This window comes from Grammomys surdaster, unplaced genomic scaffold (genome assembly GCF_004785775.1).
Source record: "Grammomys surdaster isolate TR1022 unplaced genomic scaffold, NIH_TR_1.0 97, whole genome shotgun sequence".
In the NCBI taxonomy this organism is placed as follows: domain Eukaryota; kingdom Metazoa; phylum Chordata; class Mammalia; order Rodentia; family Muridae; genus Grammomys; species Grammomys surdaster.
In genome coordinates, this window is record NW_021604576.1 from 1545686 (window position 1) to 1571008 (window position 25323).

Consider the following 25323-nt stretch of genomic DNA (forward strand, 5'->3'; position numbering starts at 1 on the left):
TGGAAGTATTTCTCCTATTTATCAATGTCAGGATTTTTTTCTTTGTCTTTCTTTTTTAAAAAAAGATTGTCTCATAAGCTTCTTTTGCCTACTTAGCTTCTACTACTCAATTAGACATTGCTACATAATTAATCTTGAAATAGCAGCTATTTAATCAAAAGATAAGTTAAATGTATTAATTGTGTGGTTTCTGTAGCCTGTTAAATAATACCTTTAATATTTAGCATAAAGGCAAAGAGATTCTGCTGAGTACCCATTTGACTGTTCTTCCTGTTGTTAGTCCCAATGTTCAGCAAAAGTGTCATGACATAGAACTGGAGATGATGCTGTGAAATGTGTGTGTGTGTGTGTGTGTGTGTGTGTCTGAGAGATACAGAGAGACAGAGACAGAGACAGAGAGTGTGTAAGTTTGACTACTTTGAAAAAAAAAGCTCTTTTAGAAATTAGGATTATGAAAGTTGCTTTTCACAATTGACTTCAGTATTTCTTGGTTAGGAGTTGGGTCTCTGTGGATACCAAGGTGTGTCATTTAGAGAAATGTAACCAAAGTAAGACACAGCACAGCTTTCCTGTGTGGTATGGCAAGATATCCACTGCAAAGTACATGGCATGATGAAAGGTTGACTGAACTCTAAATGATGTAAGTGAAATTGAGAGCATGAGTATTCACAAGGTTTAAATAACATCAATGAAAATGTTATTTGCGTAATTTAAGTATCTGCTTCCCAGGAGAAGGACAGTGAATTGATACCCATAGGAATAATTTCAATCCAACGCACAAGACAACAATATCCTTACAGTTCAATATTTTGGAGTACACTTGCATACTACAAACTTCTCCTGAGCTTCTGCTTTCTTAAAAGTTATATGTTGTTTGGTTAAGTACTGAGAAACACAACCTCTGTAGTGCTTTCTGCATCCTAGTTACTTATGAGGGATACCTTTTTTTCTCATTGGTGATGATGATAAAAATAAGCAATGATAGTAGTCCCTCCTTTTATCTCAGAGTATAATTGAGCTTGCCACAGTTTACAAGTGGGACAGCTCAAACATGGAGAAATCAACCAGCCTGATTCTCCAGAGTGAGAAGTAGCCAAAACTCAAGATTTGCTTCCATTGGATTCTAGTTCTAATTCTTTTTTCTTTGTGCTAGCTAGAATTAGTAGTTAGCATCTTTCATGTCTGTACTTTTGACAGCATTGCTACCTTTTCTACTGTTTATAATAATGCTTATTTACCAAAAGAAAGTTGTTACACTATTAAACTTACTTTAACCTGCTAAATGAAAATAAAGAAAGCAAAAAGAAACCACCCCTGATACTTTGCAGATTATATATATATATATATATATATATATATATATATATATATATATATATATGCTGTAAACTTTACAGATCTGTTATGTGATGAATTATATTTAAGCAAAACCATTTTATCCTGTGATAAACAGGATATTCTTTATTGTTTGTTACTCGGAAACTGGTCATCACTGCATCACATGCTGCATGTGAACTTGACCACATTCCATCTCCTATGGAAGTAGTTAAGGTGGTGCAGAAGGCAAGCTTGAAGAACTTGTTGGCAACATTGTTTATCCTCTAAGTGTTGCATATGTGTATCATATATACATCAAATAATTTTATCTAGTTTTCTTGGAGAAGAACAACAACAACAAAACCCAGTTCTTAAATAAAAAGGCATTTCACCATTGTTACTTACTTTACAAAATGAACAATTCCAATAACAATACTACTTATCACTACCATATAATTATATATTAGTGTTAATAATATATGTATTATATATTATCTAAGAACTTATTAAGTATATGCAAGATTGTAATAAAAACTTTTTAGCTTTTATACTTGAAATAATACTGACAGAAACATTGCAAAGATAGAACAGAGGCTTTTGTTATACCCTTCACCAAATTACCACAGGCTTTTTAAAATTACCTAGGGAAAATTAGTGTTCTGGCTCACTGATAGTCTATGTACCATGCAAAGATTTGCATATATTTAAAACATTTGTATCTAATGACTTAGCTAAAGTGACTGTCATTTCTTCTTTAGCTGTATAAACTATAAGAAACTGGACAAAATTTTTCTTGTCTTAAACAAAACCTATTATAATGATATAGTTTTTAAAAAAGGACAGTTTGTTCTTTGATAGTTCATATATACATGTATATATAATACAAAGTTCAATTGATTATTTTCTTTCTCAATTCTTCTCAAGTCTGATATCTGATATAGTAGTACTTGTCTCTAATTCTACCACTCAAGAGGAATAAATAAACCTTGAATATACAGGCTTGCTTTAAAAATCCAGCCTGGTAGACTTGTTTTGCATAAGGAATAAATAGAGCTTGAATATATAGACTTACATTCAAAATTCAGTATGGAAGACTTGTGTTGAATATTTATATTTTAACTAGGGAAGACCATAACAAATTTTATTTTCTAGGAGCATAGAAATAATAAATGCTCATAGTTTTTGTATGCACATGTTATTTGAAAGTTAGTATTCTTGTGCCAACCTTATTTGCTCAAAAATTTAAAATCTGAAAACATAATGAACAGAGCATTTTAAATAGAGCTTCATTTCCTTTTCCGGACAAAACATGAACCGTTTTCTCACTGATCAGCTGAATGTCCATAAATCCCTTATAATATTTTCTGGCTCCCATCTTTTTCAATCTAATATGACATAATGTATGAGAAAGTTTTAATGCATAATAGAATGTTAAAGAAATAAGTGTGAAAGCTGATTAGCCCCAGAGTAGGCCTCACTGGTTGTCTATTTTGGTAGAATCAGCACTCTGTATAAATTATTTTACCATATGATTGATTTTTGAACTACAAACCTGACTTTTGAAAGGAAAGTCACCAACTATAACCTCCTTTAACAACACAAAGTTTACCTTTAGAAATCGTCACCATGAGAAAGTTCTGAGAAGCCTGTTCCCAGGCATCACACTGTGTCATCAAGTGAGGCTGCCTTGGGTATGTGTGTGTGAGGTATTTGGGCCAATGACCTTCTCCTATCCTTGGGTTCAGATGACTGGCTTTGCTATTTTTGTGCATTTTCTTGAAGTGAAATATTCAACCTTTTAAAACTGCATTTTTGTCATGGAGCCAAGAGGCGGAGTTGCTTGCTTGACTCTGCGTAAGGCTGTGTCGATGCTGACGCTGACGGTGCTCTCCTCTTCTCTCCACTGTCTCTTTTCATTTTCATAGATGCACATCGGGAATTCCTTCACAGGCCTGCATCTGGATACGTGCCAGAGGAGATCTGGAAGAAAGCTGGTAAGAATTGTTTAAAAACACGAGTTTAGTGTTCTGGCAGCTGTGTGCAGTTGTTAATGCCGAGATGTGAGGAGTGACAAGAGAGGACTTCACTGTGAACAACAACAATAGCAAAAGCAAAGCAAAACAGAGCGAAAACCACAAAACAAAACAAACTAAAAGGAAAAAAACACCCTCATTAATATTCTCAAACCGGGCCTGATTAAAACATGAAATAGTTTTTTATTTCCATAGCATCTGCTAGTGCCATTATAATTGAAAGGCTGGCAATGTTTCCTTTATAACCTTCTCCCCTCCCCCCTTTTTGTAGCATCTGTAATGGTTTCAGAGTGAAATTTTGGCACAGGAGGTCTTAGCTTGCATGGAGTTTTTCTTTGATGAGGAAAGAAACCCAGTGTTTCAGGAATGAAATTACATACATCAGCGTTTTTCTCTACGTTCTAAAGTCGGACCTAATCTAGTGGACTTGTTAAGGAACGTTGGAAGGATCATTATTTTTTGGTTTCAGTCTGGTATTAAAATCACTCTTCTGTGGTATTTAATATTAAGCCATCAGAGTTAAATTCCTTTTTAAGTTGAGCAACAGAGTGGTCAGGCCTTTATTTTCCACACACACCGTTCATCCACTCCCATTACTACCTGTTGCTGTGCATTTTGCGGTAGATTTGAAGCTTCCTGTGACCCACTGACTTAGTATTGGTCTTAAAGGAAAGAGCTGACAGACTCTCTGTGGAGCACCAGCTATGCATGAAACCATTAAAAATTCAACTCAGGAGATCAAAGATAAGCCCGGGTCAAGATCCTACGATTACACACAGAACAGACGATAGCTGTGTCTTTGCTGCTGAAATTTCAACTGTTAGAACAGTTTCTCTTTGAAACTGCCTGGACCAGTTCAAGCCACATACCATGTGGTTACGTGGCTGGCCAAGCTCAGTCTTGGGAAAGAGTCTTTGTTGCTGTTATCACTGTTTTTTAGCAAAAGATTTCTTTTTAGGTTTTGGTTGGATTCAGCTGTTTGTGGCTCTTTACCATTTGCTGAATATTTAGTCATGTGTACTTTATCCACATGTTTTATAAAACGTCTGAAACATCCTACTTCTTGTGAGAGTGATAACAATTTTCTCACATCTGATAAAATTCTGTTTCGAAGCTCAGATCTAGAGCTAGAAAGCATTCACACGTGTTCTCTCTACAAAGCCGATGGATCCTCTGGCTTAATTGATGAGATAAGAGTGAATTCACCTATGTCATTCATAAATATATTATCCCTACCCATGAATATGTATATGATGTATATGTATATGATGTATATGTATATGATGTATATGTGTATATATATTTATATATCCAGTTGTGCCAGTAGTCTCAGTGTTCTCCCAAGTTGTTACTAACCTGCCAAGTGCCCCCCTAAACCCTAGAAGTGCTGTATTTTCCCGTTGCTTCCTTTTTTTCTTTCAAATCCACTTTTGAGCATCCAAGGCCTGCCATTCCAATAGGTACAAAGAAATGTCATTTTGGATAATAAAAGGATGAGTTTCTGTGTTAGAGGAAAATGCCCTTCACTGTTCCCTTCATTACCTGTACTTAAGTTAAATTCTTGATTGTTCCTAAAGAAAATTGACTGTGAGGTTTTGTGTAATCCAAGTTCCCTCTGCTGTTATCTTCTAATAAGTACGAGCAGATTTTCTTGAATATACCACCTTTCCTGAAAAGTCAGATTGAATAGCTAAACATAAAGGATGCTCATGGGAGCATCAAGCAACGGCTGGCCAATTCAGAAGTGTACTTTGTACTTTCCACAAATTCAAAGTTCCTTTTCTTTTCTTCTTCTTGGTTTTTCTTATTTGGCATATGGGAATCTAGGGAATCATCCATTATGTTTCCTTTCCAGTCCCCTTTGTGCGTTCTGAACCCAGCCTTGATGTAGTTTAGTTTCGTGGGACTTAAAAGTTGAGAAAAAGCAATTTTGTTTTTCTTATGTCCAAGCAATGCTGAAGATGGAGTGAACCTTTGCCAGGGGAGTTTCGGGTTATTTTTAAATGTATCTTTCATCTACATCCTTTGTCATTCTAAGATATGGTTTGGTTGTGGTACAGATGACATTTGTTCTTTTCTTGTTGTGGTACCCACTCATCACATCTAACAGTCTGGACTAATTTTCTACAGATGAATGCTAAATATTAAGGGGTGGATGGCAGCTTTTCCTAGAGAGCTCTGAAGTGATTGTGGGATCTTCATGGGCAGACTTCTTAAAAAGCAGGTATAGACTTCCCAGTGAGTGTCAAGGATTTAGAGTTCCTAATGAGAATCAGTGTCCAGCACATGAAAATACCACAGGTCAAATGGCCCATCTACACTTAGCTTCTTACACTTGAAAAGGACTCTCAAACTTAACTTTGTAAGCAAAAAAACAAAACGAAATCCAGAGCTAGGCTTAATCGTTCACACCTGTGGTCCCTATAATTAACGACTGAGGCAGAGGGATGGAGCAAGAATGAGGCAGCCTGTGCTACGGAGCGAATCCCCATCTCATAAAACCAAACAGAAATGCAACAACAACAAAAGCCCCAAACCAATAAACAAACCTTCCTACTCTTTCTTACAGCTTTTATGTAGTACATTGTCCTCACTGGAAATTACAAATATAAAGAATTTACTTTTACTTTTATGTACACTGGCGTTTGGCCAGCTTGTATGTCTGTGTAAGGGTGTCAGATCTTGGAGTTACACACAGTTGTGGGCTGCCATGTGGATGCTGGGAATTGAACCCAGGTCCTCCTGAGGAACAGTCAGCAGCCCAACTGCCATCTCCCCAGTCCCAAAAATGATAATTATAAAAGTAAATAGTTTTAAATGTGTTTTCCAGTTTTTATGTCATTTTATTTTGAAATGATTTTAAACTTGCCAGAAAATTTCAAAAACAGAATAGTAATCCTTTCTGCTTTCATTTTACCATATTTGGATAGAGTGTCCACATTCTCCTTCTCATACTTTTTGTCTTTCTCTCTGCCTCTCTGTTCTAATATGCACACGTGCATACACACACACACACACACACACACACACACTGCACATAAATATACACACTCCAAAAAACACAAACGCCACACTACACATAAATATACACACACAAACATACACACACACACAAATGCACACACAGGCACTACACATAAACATACATACCATCACAAACATACACACACACTACACATAAACATACACACACACACTCACAAATATACACACACACTCACAAACATACACACACATATAAGTGGACACACAAACTCATATACACATGCACATACACACACAAAAACATACACAAAAAACCCATACACACAAACATACACATACACACAAACACAAATATACACACACTACACATATACACACATATACAAATAAACACATACACAAATATGCATACACACAGCATACATACACACAAACACACACACACAAACATGCACACAGGAGAGAGAGAGACCCTATTTAAATTCTGTATGTTGCTCCGATGATAGTTTAATGATATTTAATCCACATTTTAAAAAAGATTACAAACCCTTACAAACCATGGTGACAACCTCCACTTTCCTCTAAAAGTTGTATTTTTAAAAGCAAGCGCAAAGAAAGCAAATGAACTCAAAAGTTACAAAGGATCCTTGCAAAACTGGAGGAGAAAAAAACAAACATAAAAGTAGTTTTAAAAATTGTGACTGAATGTTTCCTTCAGTATATTTCTTTTCAAAGGATCAGAGAATGTTTGCAGTTGGTAATAAATATTCAAGCACCTTGCAAATGTCCTACCAATTCTCTTTGCTGAGCTGTATATCCCTGTGGGATTAGAATAGGAATGCATAATTTAAATATAAATTGCCTGATTTGCATATACAATTAGTCAAGCTACAGCTTTGATCCTAAGCAAAAATTATTGTCCTGTATTACCACTTAGATAGAATTTTAATTCACCTTGAATATTCAAACTAAATTAGACCCTGGCTATATGACTAGAAGGGCAGTACTTCCCCGATGCCCTGAGTCATTTATGATAGGGTAATAGAGGCAGCCTCTGCCTCCTGGTGAAGAAGGTTCTGTGAGCTGTGTGTGATACGCTGATTCCATCCAGATTTGAAGTGCATACCTTGTAGGAGCTAACACAAGCCTATCACAGTTTAGTTAACATTTCCAATCTGGTTCATTCCTTTATAGTATAGTTTCTGAGCCTTAACCAGACATTATTTGCAGTGAAGGTACTTTAGGGATGACAGTGCCAAGTGACAGAGGCTACAGAAAAGATGATACTGAGTCCCAGGAGCGGGCTTCTGGTGGCCTGTAGGTCATATAATGTAGAATCAACCACAGGAACTTAAGGAACCCTGAGAAGACTTACATCTCTTAAACTTTTCATCTACAGTAAAACATTTTTATTAGGAATCTATGTTTTTAATTAAACAGACATTTAATTAAGGTGCTTTTTAAGTGGGTGAAACAATTAAGTGCAAACACTTGAATAAAACATATCATAATTAGTTTTAATAGAGTGTTAATTGGTAGTAGGTTTGCCAAGTTAATAATTACTGCTTATTAAATTTTCAATTAATCATTGTCATTTTGCTTTGAATAAAGATGAAAATTAGATAAACTAATTCATGAGGAGGGTATTTTCTCTTGTTAATTTGAACTGTTAATTTTTTTTAAATGGAAAATACTAGTTTTAGTTGTCAATCTTCTTTTGAATATTGGCTGAATCTTTTTACCTCAACTACAGTCAAAACTGAAAAGCTAATTGGACCTTGTAGGTTTTCAGTCAGGTATGATCATGTGTCTTGAGGTGTGACTCCCTTTTGTCTGTCCAGTGCAATAGTTGGTTGTACCAAGTTACTGTGGGTATGCTTGAAGTAGACACAGAACATCTTAAAACATAGAAATGGCAAGGTTCTCTTAAAAAGATCTATATTATTTGCTTTGTAGAAGCATATATCTGTATCATTCAAGAAATGACAAGAAAAAGTTAAAGTGGACCATCTATTTCATTATTTATTTTATATAGAGAGTCCTACTGTATAGCCCAGGCTGGCCTTGAACTCCTGAATTATGGGCATTCATCATGATCTCAGGCTAAACAGTAGGTTCCTTGTGTGTCTGAATGAGGCATACAAGTTCCAGTTTCCTTGTGGGTATTCTTTCTTCTTAATGGCGCCCAGAATCATTGCTGGAGGCTTATTATGGGAGGAAATATTAAAGTAAATATATATGCATTAAAAATATTCCCAACAAGGCCATGCCAAAGGAATTCTCATTTTTTGATTTCCTAGATGAATTTAAGAGATCGTGCTGTTCTTTTAAGAGCCAGAACTGTACAGCCATTTGGATAAGAGCTGAGTTTGTTCTATGAACTTCTGTTAAGGGATGGATACTTGCAGTGCTGAGCTAACCCAGAGTTATTCTGTTCCTTGGTCTGGCTTGATGTCACAGAGGAGGCTGTGAATGAGGTGAAGCGGCAGGCAATGACAGAGCTGCAGAAAGCTGTGTCTGAGGCAGAGAGGAAAGCCCATGACATGATCACCACAGAGCGAGCCAAGATGGAACGCACGGTGGCTGAAGCAAAGAGGCAGGCAGCAGAGGATGCTCTGGCAGTCATCAACCAGCAGGAAGACTCCAGTGAGGTAAGGACTTTTTCATTGCAATGAAAAGAAAGAACATTTGCTTTTGATTCCGGAAGTTCACAAATGCAAGTGGAAATTGGACTTCAGACAGATAACTGGGGAAAACCTGGAAAAACAGTGCATCGAAAGTCTAGGCATTGGTGGACTGACCTAGCACTGATCTAAGCTTGTTTATTTGTTAGCCACTTGGAAGGAAAGTTCTTTAACTGAGGTGTTGCACTGTGATGTGTTTGGTAATTGAAACTGAATGTGAAAGTCTTTTGATTTATGTGTATGGTAGGTGTGTAAATGGGTGTGGGTATGTGCCATGGCGATGTTCTGTAGTCAGAAGATGACCTTAGATGTTGGTCTCTGCCTTTCATATTGTTTTACATAGGGCCTCTTATTCACGTCTGCACTTGTGTTGGGCAGTGAACCTCTGGGGATTCTCCTATTTTCATGTCCCATCTCCACAGTGGATGTTGTGATTATGGATGTGTAAACTGTCCTGTCCAGCGTTCCATGGGTTCTTGGAGTTCAAGCTCAGGTCCTTACTCGTGAGGCAAATATATTAACAACTGAGCAATCATTCCAGCTCCTAATGTGAAAGTCATGTTCTCCAAAGTCATATTGATGCCTGGTATTACAATTACTTTAGTAAGGAATCCTAAAGTCCAATGCCATCGAAATGTCTGCATGATTTAAATATTTCTAAAAGATTTTGTGTATAATCATTGTTTTTATGTGTTCTGTCATAACCATTATGGTAGTATTAACATAAAATTGCTATCTGAGTAATATTATTAAGTATTGTTCCACTATAATGATTTCTACACTGTCCATGCCCACACACACACGTGCTCATTCAGGACCCAATGATTCAAGGAACTGGTAAGTAAATAAACTAAAATGTGGCAAAATGCTTTAAAAAAATATTGCCTACAGAGTCAGAACAGCATTGAATTGTTCCATGTTAATTAATATAGCACACAATCATCAACTCCAAAATAACTCCAGATAAAAGACTGCAATTAGCTAGTCTCACAAATCTGAACTAGCAAAGGCACAGACTGATAAATCAATGGTCTACTACAATACGTATCTGTAATTTGTGAGGGAGAGTAAGAATTTAATTTGTAGCAGGCTTTTCTGCAGATGAAAGACCCTGCGGGACTCACTCAATGCCCAGAGTTTCTATTTAATGTGTAGCAGATGAATAACAAGGGGACAAAAGGAATTGATTTTCAACATTTGGAAGTTTCTCAGGAAGAGGGGGACAAAGGGAAGTTTATCTGCTTTTTAATGGCTGACTTTTCCATTGTTGAATTAAACTAGACAGAAATTCAATTTTACTGGCATCTTGCCTCTAAGATTTATATGGACTTCTTTTTTTTTGAGTTGATTAGTGTCTTCTGAAGAGAACTGTACAAGTTGGTGATAGTGTTAGTCACACTTACCATCCTGTGTATATTTTTACTTTCACATGAACATCTTAGGCCTGTATTTATATTTAGAGTATTTGTAGAGGATTGAATTCTAAAGACAAATACCTAGGAAGGAAATAAGTTACTATATTTACATTCAGGCAGTGGTATGCTGGAGCCCTTAGTGTCTTTATTATAAGACACAATAAAACCATGCCAAAAAATAAAAAATAAACAAACAAACAAACAAACAAACAAAAAACCAGTATGATACTGACACTGGTCTTGGCATTAGTATTATACAGACCTCAAGTTCAGGTCTACAAAACTTACCAGGACTCCTCCCACACAATCTGAAGGTCTTCAGTGTCCTCAGGTTCAGCCAGGCCCATTCTGACTCTCATGTTGATTGGCCCATCAGGTGGGGAATCTGTCAAAGCTATGAGGCCCCTGTTTTAATATATAGACAATTTAGAATTCTCACCAGTACCGTTAAGCTTTGTAATTTCCTTAAGCATTAACCATTTGACCACAAATAAGGTTCATATAGCATTTTAGATAATTAATGATTTTTTTTCTCTGGTGAAAAAAAGGAAGTCTGCTTATGGAGGAAACTGGTTGAAAAATATGTGTTATCATTAAGTGAAACAGTTATTGATTTTTTTACCTCTTATTAGAATCATTTCTTAACAGCTGCTCTTCCTTCATGCCCCTTCTCTTTCTCCCCTTTCTTGTCAGTTGTGGTGGATTCAAGGAGGATGACTGCAGTACACTTTTGCATTTGAATGTTTGGTCCCTAGGTGGTAGAACTGTTTGGAAAAGATTAGGTGTGGCCTTGTTAGAGGATGTTTGTTACTAGGAGTGGACTTTCAGGAGATAGTGTTGTTTTCTTTTCTTTGCCAATACAAAAGCTGAGTCTTGAGTGATGTAGGACGGTTGTTCCATGGCTCAGATGGTACCTGTGAGCTAGTCCTCAGCCCAGGTTGCCATGGTAGCCACACAGCAATAGAAGAATTCTTTCCCCTGGACCAAGTATACACTAGTATTTTCCAGTTACTGATACACAGTTCTCTAACTTTGTAAACTAATAACATCACAACTAAGACAATGACAAGGAAATTTGAACAGCAGCCATGATGTAGGAGGTAGGCTCCATATGGAAGAGGTAGTTCTCAGTCAGGAAGTGTAGCCTGGAAGGGCAGTAGGGGTACAGGAAGCAAGTTGCATCATTGGTTTGTAGCAACTGTGGAAACTCCATCAGCTAAGAAGGGAGGAAACAATTCTTTATACAAGTCTCTGCTTTTCAAACACCTCAGGGGAATAAAACTAAAGCTATAATGGAAGAAATATATGCATGTTGGAAACCAAAACTCAGGGGATAGTTCACCAATGGGGAATTAAAAAGAAAGAATGCAGTCCTCAGTGGTGAATCTTTAGGGAGTATGCATGAAGACAGAGAGGATGGAAGAGATGCTTGCAGACTCTAAGGACGTTCTTTCCTTGGAGCTGTTAATGCCTTGGGTAAGGGAACTTGATTTGGAGGATATGCAAGCTTTCAGATTCTAGTGGTACAGAGGTACTTCATCTTGAATAGGAACTAAACCTCCATCTTGGTTCCAGCCAGGGCTAAGGGAAGGAGCCAGGCTGACCACCTGCTGTGTATGCAGGACCTCAGGCTCTGTGCTGAGCCCTGGCATAACTCTGAGTAATCCTAGAGTTTCTAGTTTTTCTCCAAGAGCTTAAGCTAATTTGCCTGTGGTTTTAATATCACTCAACAGTGGCACTGAAAATGAAACACAGGCTGCCCTGATCTGAGGCCTGTGGTTAGCTGTTGTGACATCTTGGTTTTTTGCTACCTGTGTTTCCTGATTCAACTTGTACCCATTGTAGGGGATGGTGCTGTCTTCTAACCAGTGGGGCCACAATGGAACCCACAAAAAAGCTCTGACATTGGCAGAGTGGGGCATTTTGAAAAACAGTGTTTGGTTAGCAGTCTGTACCAGCTAAATGGGGACTGAGGAGGGCTCAACTTTTAAGATTTCTGGGTCCTGAGCTTCAAAATATCCACAAGCACAGTTTTAAAAGGTCAGGTGCAATGCAGGTCTAACATGTGGGTGAATTCACAGCGTGAGTTCAAGTCAGGTTGTTGCTTCTGTGGAGTTTTGTCTTTGTAGAACTAGTAGTAGAGCCAGCCCTTTACATTTGTGGAATTTTAGGTAGAACAATTTTACTTAAATGTCTTGAGCATCAGTTACAGATAAGACCTATTGAAATTGACCGTAATTCCAGAGAAAACCTTTTGTCTTTCAGAGAAAGAATTTTCAACAGAGATGACTAGGAGGGGTGTATTTTGCTGATAGGATGGCCAGATTATCCTCCGTATGTCTAAGTAACAAGATAAAGGAAAGGGCTTTCCTGCCTGAGGGACAAAGATAATTACTGATAAGATTAAAAAGGAATAGAATCTTTGCTATGAAACTCTGGCATCCAGGATCTCCCATCCATTCTAGCTGTATCTGTATGTAATGATACATCTAATTTATTTTGAAAAGAGGAACTTTGTATCCAGCCTTAAGATTCTTCACTTGCAATCCAGAACAACTTTGTCCAACTGCTGTGCTAAAGCAACATGATCAAAGCGACTATTTTGGCTTATGGTTTCATAGGCATAAGAGTGTATCATGGTGAGAGGCATGGTTGCAAGGGCAGGAAACTGACAGCACAAAGCCAAGAAAGAAAACTGGAAATAGAGGAAGCATTTAAATTCTTCAAGCTTACTCCCAGTGACTTACTTTCTCCAGCATGGCTACACCTCCTATACCTCTCCAAACAGCCCCACCAACTCTATGGGCTGAGGGTTCAGAGGCCCTAGATAGAAAATACGAGAGAATTCTCATTCGAATCATCACAATGCCTTCCTCCATTTCCAGGTGAAATGTTCAGTGTCTGGACTGCTGGTCAGGCATCAGTTGCCTAGATATGTACTCACAAACAGGAATTTTAGTAGAGTTATCCAAGAGAATTATGATACAAATAGCCTTTTAAGGTTTCTGATGAGCTTGTAAAGAGAGAGTCCACTTTGGTCACTTTGGTGGGTTTGGGGCTGGGGGGGGGGTTGTTGTTGGTTGGTTGGTTTGGCTTTTCGTTGCTTGAGCATGCACTAAAGTTTCCTACACATCTATTGCAATGCGGTGTCAAGGGCAATAAAAAAGAATGCAACTTTTTAAAACATTTTAACACTCCTAGAACATTCAGTTGCTCTGTGTTTCACCTTCCTACACCTGAAGGCTGTTACCCTCAGTAGGAGTAAATGGATAGGACCATAGAACTTTAGAGTCGAGCTGGAGGTAAAACTAACCAGAGCCCTTAACTCTAAGATCAGAGCCAGGAAGGGCTAAGGCAGGGGCCTCGGCTCTCAGCAGCTCTACTATCCAAAACATCTGTTTCTGTAGTTGGCTCAGTTCCATGTTTTTTTTTTCCCTAAAATTGTTCCATCTTTGAAAACACTTTAAAAAATAAAGAAGTCCCCACTCTGTCTCCTCTTTCCACTCTCCAGCGCATGCATTTGTAATTACCTGGTTTAGTCTGTGTGTTTAATCAGTTTAAATTGAGAATGTTGCATACATCTGATTTCAATCTGAAGGAGCCATTGAGCACTGGGCAGTTACCACCCTGGAGTCTGCCAAAATGTGCCTCTGCCAAAACACGATAGGACTCACACCAGGGTATTTCCTAAAGACGCCACTTGACTCAGATTAGATGTTTAATTTCCTTAAAATATTGTTTTGGATTTGGGTCTCTGTTCCCTAATTGGGATTTTCTGATGTAATTTAGGAATATCGCTTATTTGCTGAGTTTGTTCCAGGACCCAGCTGGCAATCTCCTGAAAGCTAAACCTCACAGAAGGAAACCTCACTGTGTTGTACCTCATAAGGTTTTACCTCGAGCTTTGAAGGCAGGGCCAGGCCCACATTTACTGACAACATCATGGAAACATCATCCATGCAATGCAGTAGAGTTAAGTTTGGGAGAGGAAGGCTTCCAAATACGGTGATGATCAGAGTTTGTGCACCTTTTTGATTTTCTTTTCCTGTTTTGTTCTTTTGAGAATGAGTTTTCAAGATCCCAGTAAAGCAGCCCAGGACTGGCCTTAGCCTCCTGTGTGATGGATAGGATTACAGGTGTGAACTACCATACCTGGCCTTTTGAGGCATTCATCTTAAATTAATTAACTAGAAAAAAATAAGTTGTACTACTGATTATTCATTACAGATTTGTTTTACTAACTATATTCACATATCAACTAAGCTTGTGATTTGAGATCATGGATTCTGTTGTGCTTTTCTTTCTAGTACTGAGATTTATGAGTGGTTAAGAGTTAAAGTTACAGAGCTGAATATTTTCAAAAGAAATGTGTGTGTGTGCGTGTGTGTGTGCATGCTTGCATATGTGTGCTGTGCTGTATAGATCAGAGGACAATGTTCAGGAGTGGGGTTTCTTCTTCCATCATATTGAGGCAGAATCCATCTAATTCCTTGGACTATCATATGTTCTACCAGATCGCTACAACCTGAACATTTGGAGTTACCACAATATCTACTCATGTAGTTGTGTACCTGGATTGAACTCAAGTCATTAGACTTACAGAGAATATAGTATTATCCACTGAACTATCTCATTGGTCCTTTCAGAAGGTTTAAAACCAGAGTTCTTGAAGTTCTCTGTTTTTAGTCCTTGAAAGGCTCCAGAGTTCCCTTGTTAGCAGATAATTAACTCCTGAAAAGCCCCTATATATTCTCCATAGTGGACAAGCTTTACTTGCCGAGGGGAATGGTATAACATTCCAGCTGTGTGTTTTTAATAGGCTCACGAGCCCATCTCTAGACATGCTTTCACCATAACGAAATCACAATAAACACAGAGAACACAGTGAGGAAGGAAACTTGCAAAAATCTCCGTTGTTACTTTAAAAATCTGTTAATTGTGATGAATTCAGAACTATCAGCCAGTTGCGTTATTGAACTCTAAAGATCTGGTTTTGCAAAAAAAATAATCAAAGCCATTGACAAGAGCTGAGGTTGCAGCTGAGTGAGCAAACTTTGCTTAGCATGCATGTGAAAGGCCCTGGTTCCATGCCTGGCATTGCAAAAACAGAAGGCAGACATAGAAAGCTTAGTGATGTAGGGCTACAGCCACCTGACACAGCTCTTCAAAGCAGAATTAGTCTTTGTAAGGAACTAGAAACCTATTTTACTCCTGAGATGAACATTTTGATATGGCTTCCCAAGGTTCTGTCTCTCCTTGCAGGAAGCATCCCTGAGAATATTGTCACAGTCAGTCTCCACCCCTCTGCCCTTGCTTCTATTAGATCCTCCCCACACAGGTGTTCTTGCATCTCTAAGACATCTGTGCTCTGATTCATGAGGTGTTTATCTTATCATGTAAATCTCAGAGGTAACCTCATTTCTGCGTTTCTTGTGTCTTGCAAGATGCCACATGAAGCTGGCAGCTGGTGTTCCGAGGCCAGGGTTTCCTTCTCCGGATGCATAGTTAATTCCCAATTCTCTCTGCCATTCTAACTTTCCTGGGTTGTAAGGGAGCAGCTCTACCAGCTTGGAAACGTATCCAAGTCAAACAGTCACTCACCAAGTCTTAGTTAGGACTTCTCATTTTTCAAGACTCAATTAGGCATCAGTGGATGTGTTTTCTTCCCAGATAGATAGATAGATAGATAGATAGATAGACAGACAATAGATAGATATTGAGCATCTTTGCTGAAGTAAATGGTGTTAACCTGGCATTTGGTTGTTAGGGATACTAAGTACATAGCATGGAAAGAGCTACTACCCTGGTAAGCTGGGATGGAGCAGGATACCAAACCCTCTATGTTTCTTATAGTTCATTGACACCAATACTGTGGTTTTGTAGTTCCTTTGTGATTCCTGTTAGTATCCAGAGAGAAAGCCTCTGTCCCAGAGCAGTATGTTCATATCTAGACATTATAGTATTGGTGGTAGAAGGAGACAAGATGGGAAATAAAGGTTGTACTTAGTACAGAGTAGATGATTCATTACAAATGAAGACAGTCAAATCTAGGAAGAAGAGATTTTTCTGGCAAACACTGGAAAGATCATTAGCCAATCTCATCAATGCCATAACCATTGCTGACGGAAAATTGAGACAATTGAGACAAAACTGAGACATTTCAGTATCTCTGGTGGAGATACTGAAAAAGTTTCCCCTTGCTTGACCATATGGACGACAGAGGCAACATGTTGTGAGGAAGTGCTAGGCGGGCATGTGGAGGTATGGTCAGCGTGCTAGCAGTGAAATCTGAATCAGGTGGGTGCCTGGGTTCCTCCTGATAGAATAGGTAGGTAATAGTAATGTGTACAACATGATGAATGGCCATCAGCCAAAGGCTCTGGTAGGAGCCAGGTAGCCCACCCAGGACAGACTGCAGGGACCAGGGCAAAGCTTTATGTCCCAGCACTCTCTTATCAGGGTGACTTGCCTGGAGCTGTGGGCTTTTGGAGAGGAACACAGCACTGGTTCACACTGCTGTCCTGCGGGGCAGGGAGGGCTGGCAGGGAAAAGGGCAGCAGGTTGGAGAAGTAGCACGAGGGTTAGGTTGTGGTGCAACTGGAAGTCCATACTGGGTAACATCCTGACTAAGGTCACACCAGGGCCAGCGTCTTCTGAGTTGTCCATTTTGTCTCTGTCGTTCTTGAAGATGTGGGAACTATGACATCTTTCCTGTTTACTAGATTTTTACCTTCATGAGCATTCACCTGGCGTCTCTCCTTCTCCTTCAGAGTTGCTGGAACTGTGGCCGGAAAGCAAGTGAGACCTGCAGCGGCTGTAACACCGCCCGATACTGTGGCTCTTTTTGCCAGCATAAAGACTGGGAGAAGCATCACCACATCTGTGGACAGACCCTGCAGGCCCCACAGCAGGGAGACACACCGGCCGTCAGCTCCTCGGTCACACCCAGCAGTGGGGCTGGGAGCCCAATGGACACACCACCAGCAGCCACTCCGAGGTCTACCACCCCGGGAACCCCCTCCACCATAGAGACGACGCCTCGCTAGACCTAAACTCAGACTGTCAGAGGAAAGACACCACAACCAACACGAAAGCAATTCCTCATCCTCAGATGCTCAAAGTCCCTTTTCTGTTTGTTTGTTTATAGATGAACTATCTTATTTCAGTACTTCGGCAAGAGAGAACCTAACTGTATCTTTGAGGCGATAGTAAAACACAGAGGCCAGTAACGGGTCGTAATGACTTACTGTGGATAACAAAGATATCTTTTCTTTAGAGAACTGAAAAGAGAGGAAAGGATATAACGTGAAATGCTAGATTTGACCTCCTCCCTGTTATTTTCAAGTAGCTGGGATTTTAAACTAGATGACCTCATTAACCAATGCTTTACCAAACAGCAAACCAAGAGATTGCTAATTGCTGTTGAAAGCAAAAAAATGCTAATATTAAAAGTCACAGTGTTCTTTATATACAATAATGGAAAAAATAAAAAGAGGCAATTCCTCAAGGGCATGAGCGTTGGATACAGCAGTAGACATTTTAACAAGAAGATGAATGGCGTCTGTGGGTTGCTAACTGAACTTTGAAGACCCGCTGCAAAACGCGCAGATGTGCGGCAGATTGGAAGGAGACACAGATGTTCGGGTTTTTTCCTGTTTCTGAAAAAGAAATAATAATATCCAGGTCAACAGAATGAAAAATGAAAGATGATTTCCAGTGGGGTATATGACTACAGCAGCAAGAAAAAAATGGTCATGGTACAGAGGCTCCTTTATATATATATAGACACACACACACACACACGCACGCACGCACACACACACACACACACACACACCTCTTAAGAGACTCAGCCTGCAGTTAATTAGCATTCTGGCAGCTTCCAAGACAGCCAGCTGCCCTAAATAACCCTTCAACATTTCTTCACTTTTGCAAGGTTCCACAGAGTAAGACATTGGGTCTATTCCAGCTCATTCATTTTATATTGAAAACTAATTTTTTAAAAAAAAAATGGTGGCTTCAGCTCCAGCCCCTTTCCAAAATTTTTTCAACCCCACCCTGTTTGGATTTTTAATTAAAATCTAGTAGTTCTCTTGGTATTAAAACACTTCTGTCCTGTGAGGTTTTTCCCAATGGTGTTTTTCTTGTAAATGTGTTGGACAAATGTGAAGATGCATTGTAGTTTATCCATATGCCCACATTTAGTCTCTTTATTCCTAGTTGGTGAGAAACCTGTATCTTTCTATGCTGCTTTTATATCTGTATGTATTAGTGATATTTCTCTAGTAGTTAAAAAAAAAAACAAAAAGAAAAGAAAAAAAAACTTTTTTGGTTGTCCTCAAGAAAAGAAAAGAAGAAAAGAAACGAAACGAAAAGAAAAAGCTATCTTTTGGAGCTGCTAACTCACTCTCTTATAGGATTTTTTTCCTGGAAACCAGCATGCTTCATGGAATGCTAGCACATGGATGTTTTGTAAGAGGGATGTACATAAATGTATTTTGCACTGTCACAATGACTCCCTAGGCATGCTTATTTTTTTTCAAACCAACTTTTTAAATATGCTAGAGCCATTTCACCGATTTTAGCTGTAGCATAGAGTAGTAGTGGAATTTTTCTTTCTTTTATTTTTTTTTTATGAAAAAAATTATTAGGGACTTTTTTAAAAAAAATAAAATAAGATATCCTACTTTAAAAAAAAAAAGGACAGTGCATGCATATTGCTGTAAGGTTGTTTAAGTATTTCTAATTTTACAAAAAATGAAAAAAAATCATTAGAGCTCCAAATGCTGAGGTGTAGACGGACAGCTTTAACCCTGCTGAGTGCCAGGTTATACAGTATTCTTACAAAAGGGAAGTCAGCCAAAGACTGATCTGATGGACCAAAATCGGAATTTTGAGAAGCACCAGTAGTACTTTCCAAATGATCAGCAGGTTAAACATGTTCAGTGTGAATCCATTAACCCTTCGTTGTCCAGGGTCCAGACCAGAACTACTTGTTAGTTTTGAAACACATTAGCCCAGGATGTGGTTGTGTGCTTTAAGAGTCGGCAGTGCTGCAGGCTGTGTAGACAACCAAAGTTGACAAGGCTGGGAAGACACTTCTCCACATACACATACACCAGGCATTTCTTTACAAATTGAGTACAATCCATTAGCTTGTGGGAGGGGGGAGGAGTGGGTAATGTAGCCCTTGGATACAGTTTTAAGTGGTTGTATTTAAGTTATCTGCATAGAGGCAATCCTCATGGGTTTGCTTTATGTCTCACAAATCTAAGATTTTCTTAAACCATTTCCCCTGTATTTTCATATCCCAGTCAGTTTTGATTTTGTTTGGGTGGTGTTGTGTTCTTTTTTTGTTTTTAATGGCCTTTTAGTTTAGGAAGTTCTGATGAGCAAATAAATGCATCTATCTATCTGCATGTTGGAAGTCCATCTGCCAGCACACCTGCTAAAGGCAATGAGAAGCACATAACCAGGCTCTGAATGGGTTCTAATTTACCATGGTGCTCCCAGAATCCTTTGACCTCATTCTGCTTTCTAGTCTGCTTGTGACACTGGACAGTCCTTTCTTAGAGCTATTATATGTTCTAGGCTACGAAGGGTTAAATAATCCCAAAAAATGAGGTATGTCATACCCTCACGTCTCGATCTCAAGAAGCTGTGATGTATGTGGAACAGCACTGTTATTCTGAACACTAGTGTGTTAAATAAGGATTAGTACAGTACGTCTCATTACTTTTTAATTCAGGGCACCCTGAGTGAAAACCAATACAAAAAAAAAAAAATCCCTAACTCTGAGCTCTATCTCTAATTCCTCTTCCTCCTTCCCCTCTTCCTCCTCCTCTTCCTCTCCTCCTGTTTTGCTACATTCTCCTCAGTGGCAAAAAGTTTCACTCTACCTCTGACAGCATGTATATTGCACCAGTAGCTAACAAAAACTGGTCTAGTCAAACCAAATGGGCACAAAAGAACCAGGATACCAAAAGTTAAACTCATACAGCTGCGAACCATATCACTTCTTGGTAACAATGCAGACCTCATAAACCTAAAAGAAGAGAAAGAAAAGAAAACTTTTGTTACTTTCCTTTTTTTGCTTGTCACTTATATACAGGCTATGTGAGAGTATTAATTTGTAGGTATTACACATTAAAAAAAAAAGTTATCTTCATTGGATAGAATTGAATGGTGGTCGCTGATAGGAATAGGGCGTCCTCTATCTCTGATCTCTGTCTCTTTTCTCTTTCTCTTTCTCTGTCACGAGACTGTGTGTGACAGGGCCACCTGTCTTTTTAATTTTTTTCTGAACTTTTTTTTTTTAATGTGTAGGTGCATGTCTTGGGGATTTAAAAATTTCAAGGCTGGTTTACTTATGCAAAGCATGCCTATGTCTGGGATACTTAGGGAAAGAAAGCGACTCCATGTTGTCCGAATTCCTCAAGGGACAGAAAAAAAAATTGGAGACTGTTGAAATGCAGATTTGAAGTAATTTTATTTTAATTATTTTGGGTTCTGCGACATTATTGTGAAAAATTAAAGTTGTTGTGCAATACTTAATTCAGACACGTGCCACAAGTTAACGGTAGACTAACACTGGGGGGCGGGGGCTAGGCATCACGCTTTTGTCTGCATACTCTTGAGCTTTTAAGTCTACTATGTCTGAACTGTGGTTTCTTGTTTATCCTTTTTTTTTTTCCTTAGTTGGACTGTAATGTATGGTCTGTCAACCTGTGAATCTTTAAAGTATGATTCAGGTATTGTTGTACTCTTTACTGTGTAATAAAAATGCTTAAAAAAAAAGTCAGTATTCTGTCTCCCTTATCTTTACTGTATGCCAAGGCTACCACTCAGGGACTTTAGCCTTGAAGGGCAGTTCTTCATGGAGCATGCCTAGAGTCTAGTCAGCTACAGAGTGTGTCTCTAACATGTGTTAGTTCACCCATGACTGATGAGGGAGAATGATAGAGCAGAGAGGACATTTCTGAGGTCATAGTAGTCAAATATAGAAGGATACTCAAAGTCCTCCATAAGAAAGGATAGTTTAGACTAGGGGTCACCTTCTTCAGAAAGGTTTATTTGCCATCTTTTAAAGCTCTGGCTTGCAGCAGGTTGCTCCAATGTACAGCTGCAGGATGTACCCACTAAGGCAGACCTCTTCCTCCACCTGTCTTAGATCCTCACTGCCTTTAATTGGAAGTTGCTAGTATGTTCACACTTGGTTTTGTACATCTGTAATACACAGTATGGTATGTCCAGCTTGTTTCTGAGATCCATGTTGTCCATTTAACATGCATATGTATATACTTTTTCATGCACTAGCTATAAAGTAGCTTAGAATTTGGAGAACTTATCGGTCTTCTACCATAGGAACTTAGTCAATCTCCCGAGTACTTTACACAGCACATTGTTTTAAAGGAATGCATACACTACATTGTAGTAGAACTTCTTGTTTGCTTGTTGCTTGGAAGATTCCAACTATGGTCTAAAAGCTAGTTTAAAGGGATCAAGTAAAATGCAAAGCCTGAATCTGGAGAGACAGAGATGTCAGAGATGCTGGTGAGTCAGAGCTGGGGGTAAACTAGGGCCTTCCAACTCTGCCCTACCCCTGTCCTGACACCTGGCATCTCCATTTGATATTGAGGAATGCAGCCTGTTTGTCAGAGGGAAGAAGGGAGGGAGAGAGAGAGAGTTTAAAAACATGGATAGTGTATTTCTTATCCCTACAAAATAAACAGGCTGAATATTTAATTCAGTAGTTAATCCCCCCCCACCGCCCCGCCTCAAAAACCTGACCAGCCTGGATCAACTTGCTTTCCTTACTTGTACAGATACTTTTTCTTTTTTCTTTTCAAAGTGAAACAGACCAGAAAACAGAAGACATGGAGGATAGAACTGAGACCCCATGAAGTAGCGGGTTTATAAGCTGTCCTTGAAAAACAGCTCTGTGACATATTTGTATGATTGGATATGCTGGACAAATGGTTAATGAGTTTAGTTTAGAGGAAGAATGTGAACAAAATCAGCAGCTTCTGGGTGGTGAGGACCACTTTTTTTTAAAGGAATGTTATTGATGTATTTGATAATATAAAAATGATGTTTGCCATGAAAGAACACTAAGCTGTTTCCCCAGAATGGAAGGGAAGAAATGGTCCAAGAGGTGCTTTTCTGTATGGGTGTTTATATCTTTCTTCCAAGGTGAATGAATAAAGTTGTACTTGCCTAAACTGGTCCCTGGTCAATCTCTTCTCAGCCATACTAGAGAAACTGAGTCAGACAAAAGCAGGAAATAGGTTTTCCACAAATACAGAAAAGGAGATAGGGCCAAAGTTGTTTCTCCTTTGCTTCTGGGGCTTTCTTATTTAAATAAACATTTGGCCAAAACACTTCCAAATCTATATATAGGAAATTTATGGGAGATTTATTGAGGCCACTATGCTTGACTTACTGTAATAAACCTACGAGTTGAATGGGAAGTTGAAATGAGAACAAGTACTCACTTTTAGCTCCCAATGCTAACAGCATAGAGTTGGAGTTGTCAAGAGTGGGCCTTCACATTGTATGCCACAAACAAGTTCAATTTCTCTATCACCAAAAACTAGAAAGATGAGAGACAAGTTATCCCATAGGAATGTGAGTCATTGGGAGTACATGAAGCTGCCCAAAATCTGCATAAATCAACAGCAACTAGAGCCCTTTTAAGTCCACAACACAAGGTCAGGCTCCCAATTAACACTCAATAAATATAAATTGTAAATAAAACTGTGACTCTGCAGCTGGAAATAAGTCAGTTGGTTATAGTAACAGAAAACATGAGGGCCATGATTTTATCACCTGAGAAGGAGATCGCAAGAAGAAGAGTAAGCCGTGTGCAGCTCTGACCTTGACAAAGCAGAGGCATGGCCATTGTTTACAAATTCCAGAGTTTATAAACACCAAAGCAAGGAAGTCTTTCTCACGTAAACAGTACCTGGTTATTGGTAACAAACACATATTTAATTAATTGTCATGGTTCTCTGTTAATTTGTTATAATTTGTTTGTTAATTTATTTATATAAGGCTGAGTTAGTAAGACATTAGAAATACTTTAAGATTCATGCACTTAACAGTCCAGAGTAAGAACAGTGGCCTAGTGGAGATCTCATGGCCTCTATCTGCCACAGAGGCTTTTTAGCTTTCTAAGTTCCCACATTCGGCTCCATCTTTGCCCTGCAGCATTCACTCTGAATCCCTGAACTCTAAGTGTCCCATCTCCTCTCCCATATCCATTCTACAAAAACCAACATTTTTAATATTTTTCTTTACCTCAATATTTCTTCTGTCAGACCTCATGCTTGCCCTTGAAAGTTCCTATAGGAACCATCTTGAAATATTAAGAAAAGAATACCTCTGCAGACAAATATTATATGTTGAGGGCCGGGGTGGAAACATATATGCAAACATTACTACTGTTTGTGGTCCTGTAACACTGGAGCATATACTTTCTTCAATGTATAGTTGTTTTCAGTTTCATGGCAATACTTTCCCCTCAGACTTCTTGCTTTCTAACATACTCTGGAGTTTTTTTCCTGTGGTTCAGATGATTCCTGAGAGACAACCACTATTTTCTTCCTTTTGAGGGCTCTGATCTGAGAAGAGAAAAAAAAAAAAAAGACCTTCTTTCTTTGAAAGCTTACAACAAAAGGACTGTGAGTGTAGTTTAGAGATTTTCTAGATCAGAGAAAGCCCTGGATTTAATCCCCAGCACTATGGAAAATCCAAACAGCAAATAAAACCTAACTAAGTAATGGCACTATATAGTATGTCCCTAAAGATTATGTGTGTACATTTTTAAATATATATTTTTTAAAGTACAAGAAATTTGTGGTTTGAATAGATTTGGTCCCCATAGACTAATGTGTTTGAATGCTTGGCCCATCAAGAGTGGCACTATTAGGAGGTGTGGCCGTGTTGCAGGAAATATATCACTGTGGGGGTGGGCTTTGAGGTCTCCTATGCTCAAGCTATGCTCAGTGTAGTACACAGTCTCTCCTTGTTGCCTACAGATCAAGATGTAGATCTCTAGGTTCCACCTGCCTCAGCATGTAGGCCTGGATACTTTCATGCTTCCTGTCATGATGATAATGGACTAAACCTCTGAAACTGTAAGACAACCCCAATTAAATGTTGTCCTTTATGAGAGTTGCTGTAGTCTTGGTGTCTCTTCACAGCAATAAAACTCTAAGATAGAAATATTTTCAGTTTTCTTCATACATAAGAAGTGTTTAGTATAGACATGCTTAACTTGGTATGAAAATTATGCAAGGTTCCGTGAGGTGCTGAGAAGGGATATTCTTTTGTGTTTGGGTGAAATGTTCTGAAGATATCTGTTAGTCACATTTGAGTAACAGCATCTGTTAGGTCCATTATTTCTCTGTTTAGTTTTTGCCTGTCCATTGGTGACAGTGGGGGTGTTGAAGTCTCCCACTATTAATATGTCAGGCCTAAAGTGTGATTGAACCTTTAGTATTGTTTCTTTTACAAATAGGGGTGCCCTTGTATTGGAGGCATAGATGTTTAGAATTGAAACCTCATCTTGGTGGATTTTTCATTTGATAAGTAGAGGCCTCACTTCCCATATCTGATGCTGCCAAGACCCAGAGACATAGAATAGAACCAAACATGCTAATAATTTTCTGCTATGTTCATAGACAGGAACCTAGCCCAGTTGTCAACAGAGAGGCTACATTCAGCAACTGATCGAAAGAGATGCAGAGACCCACAGTGAAACACTAGGCACAGCTCAGGGAATCCTGCAGAAATGGTTAGGAAGGATTGTAGGAGTCAGAGGGGTCAAGAGAACCATAAGAAACCTCATCAAATCCACAAATCTGGGCTCATAGGAGCTCACAGAGA

General features: G+C 38.8%; 1 protein-coding gene across 8 annotated transcripts in view; it reads left to right on the forward strand.

The window, feature by feature from the left end:
• Runx1t1 (RUNX1 translocation partner 1) overlaps positions 1–21397 on the forward strand; it is a 148942-nt gene extending 127545 nt beyond the window's left edge. For all 8 annotated transcript variants that reach the window (XM_028779629.1, XM_028779656.1, XM_028779637.1 and 5 more), the window contains 3 exons: positions 3243–3311; positions 8796–8986; positions 17205–21397. In XM_028779629.1, the coding sequence (XP_028635462.1) occupies positions 3243–3311; positions 8796–8986; positions 17205–17480 (536 nt within the window). In that variant the 3' untranslated portion in view covers positions 17481–21397. The remainder of the gene's footprint in view (positions 1–3242; positions 3312–8795; positions 8987–17204) is intronic.
• The last annotated feature ends 3926 nt before the right edge of the window (positions 21398–25323 follow it).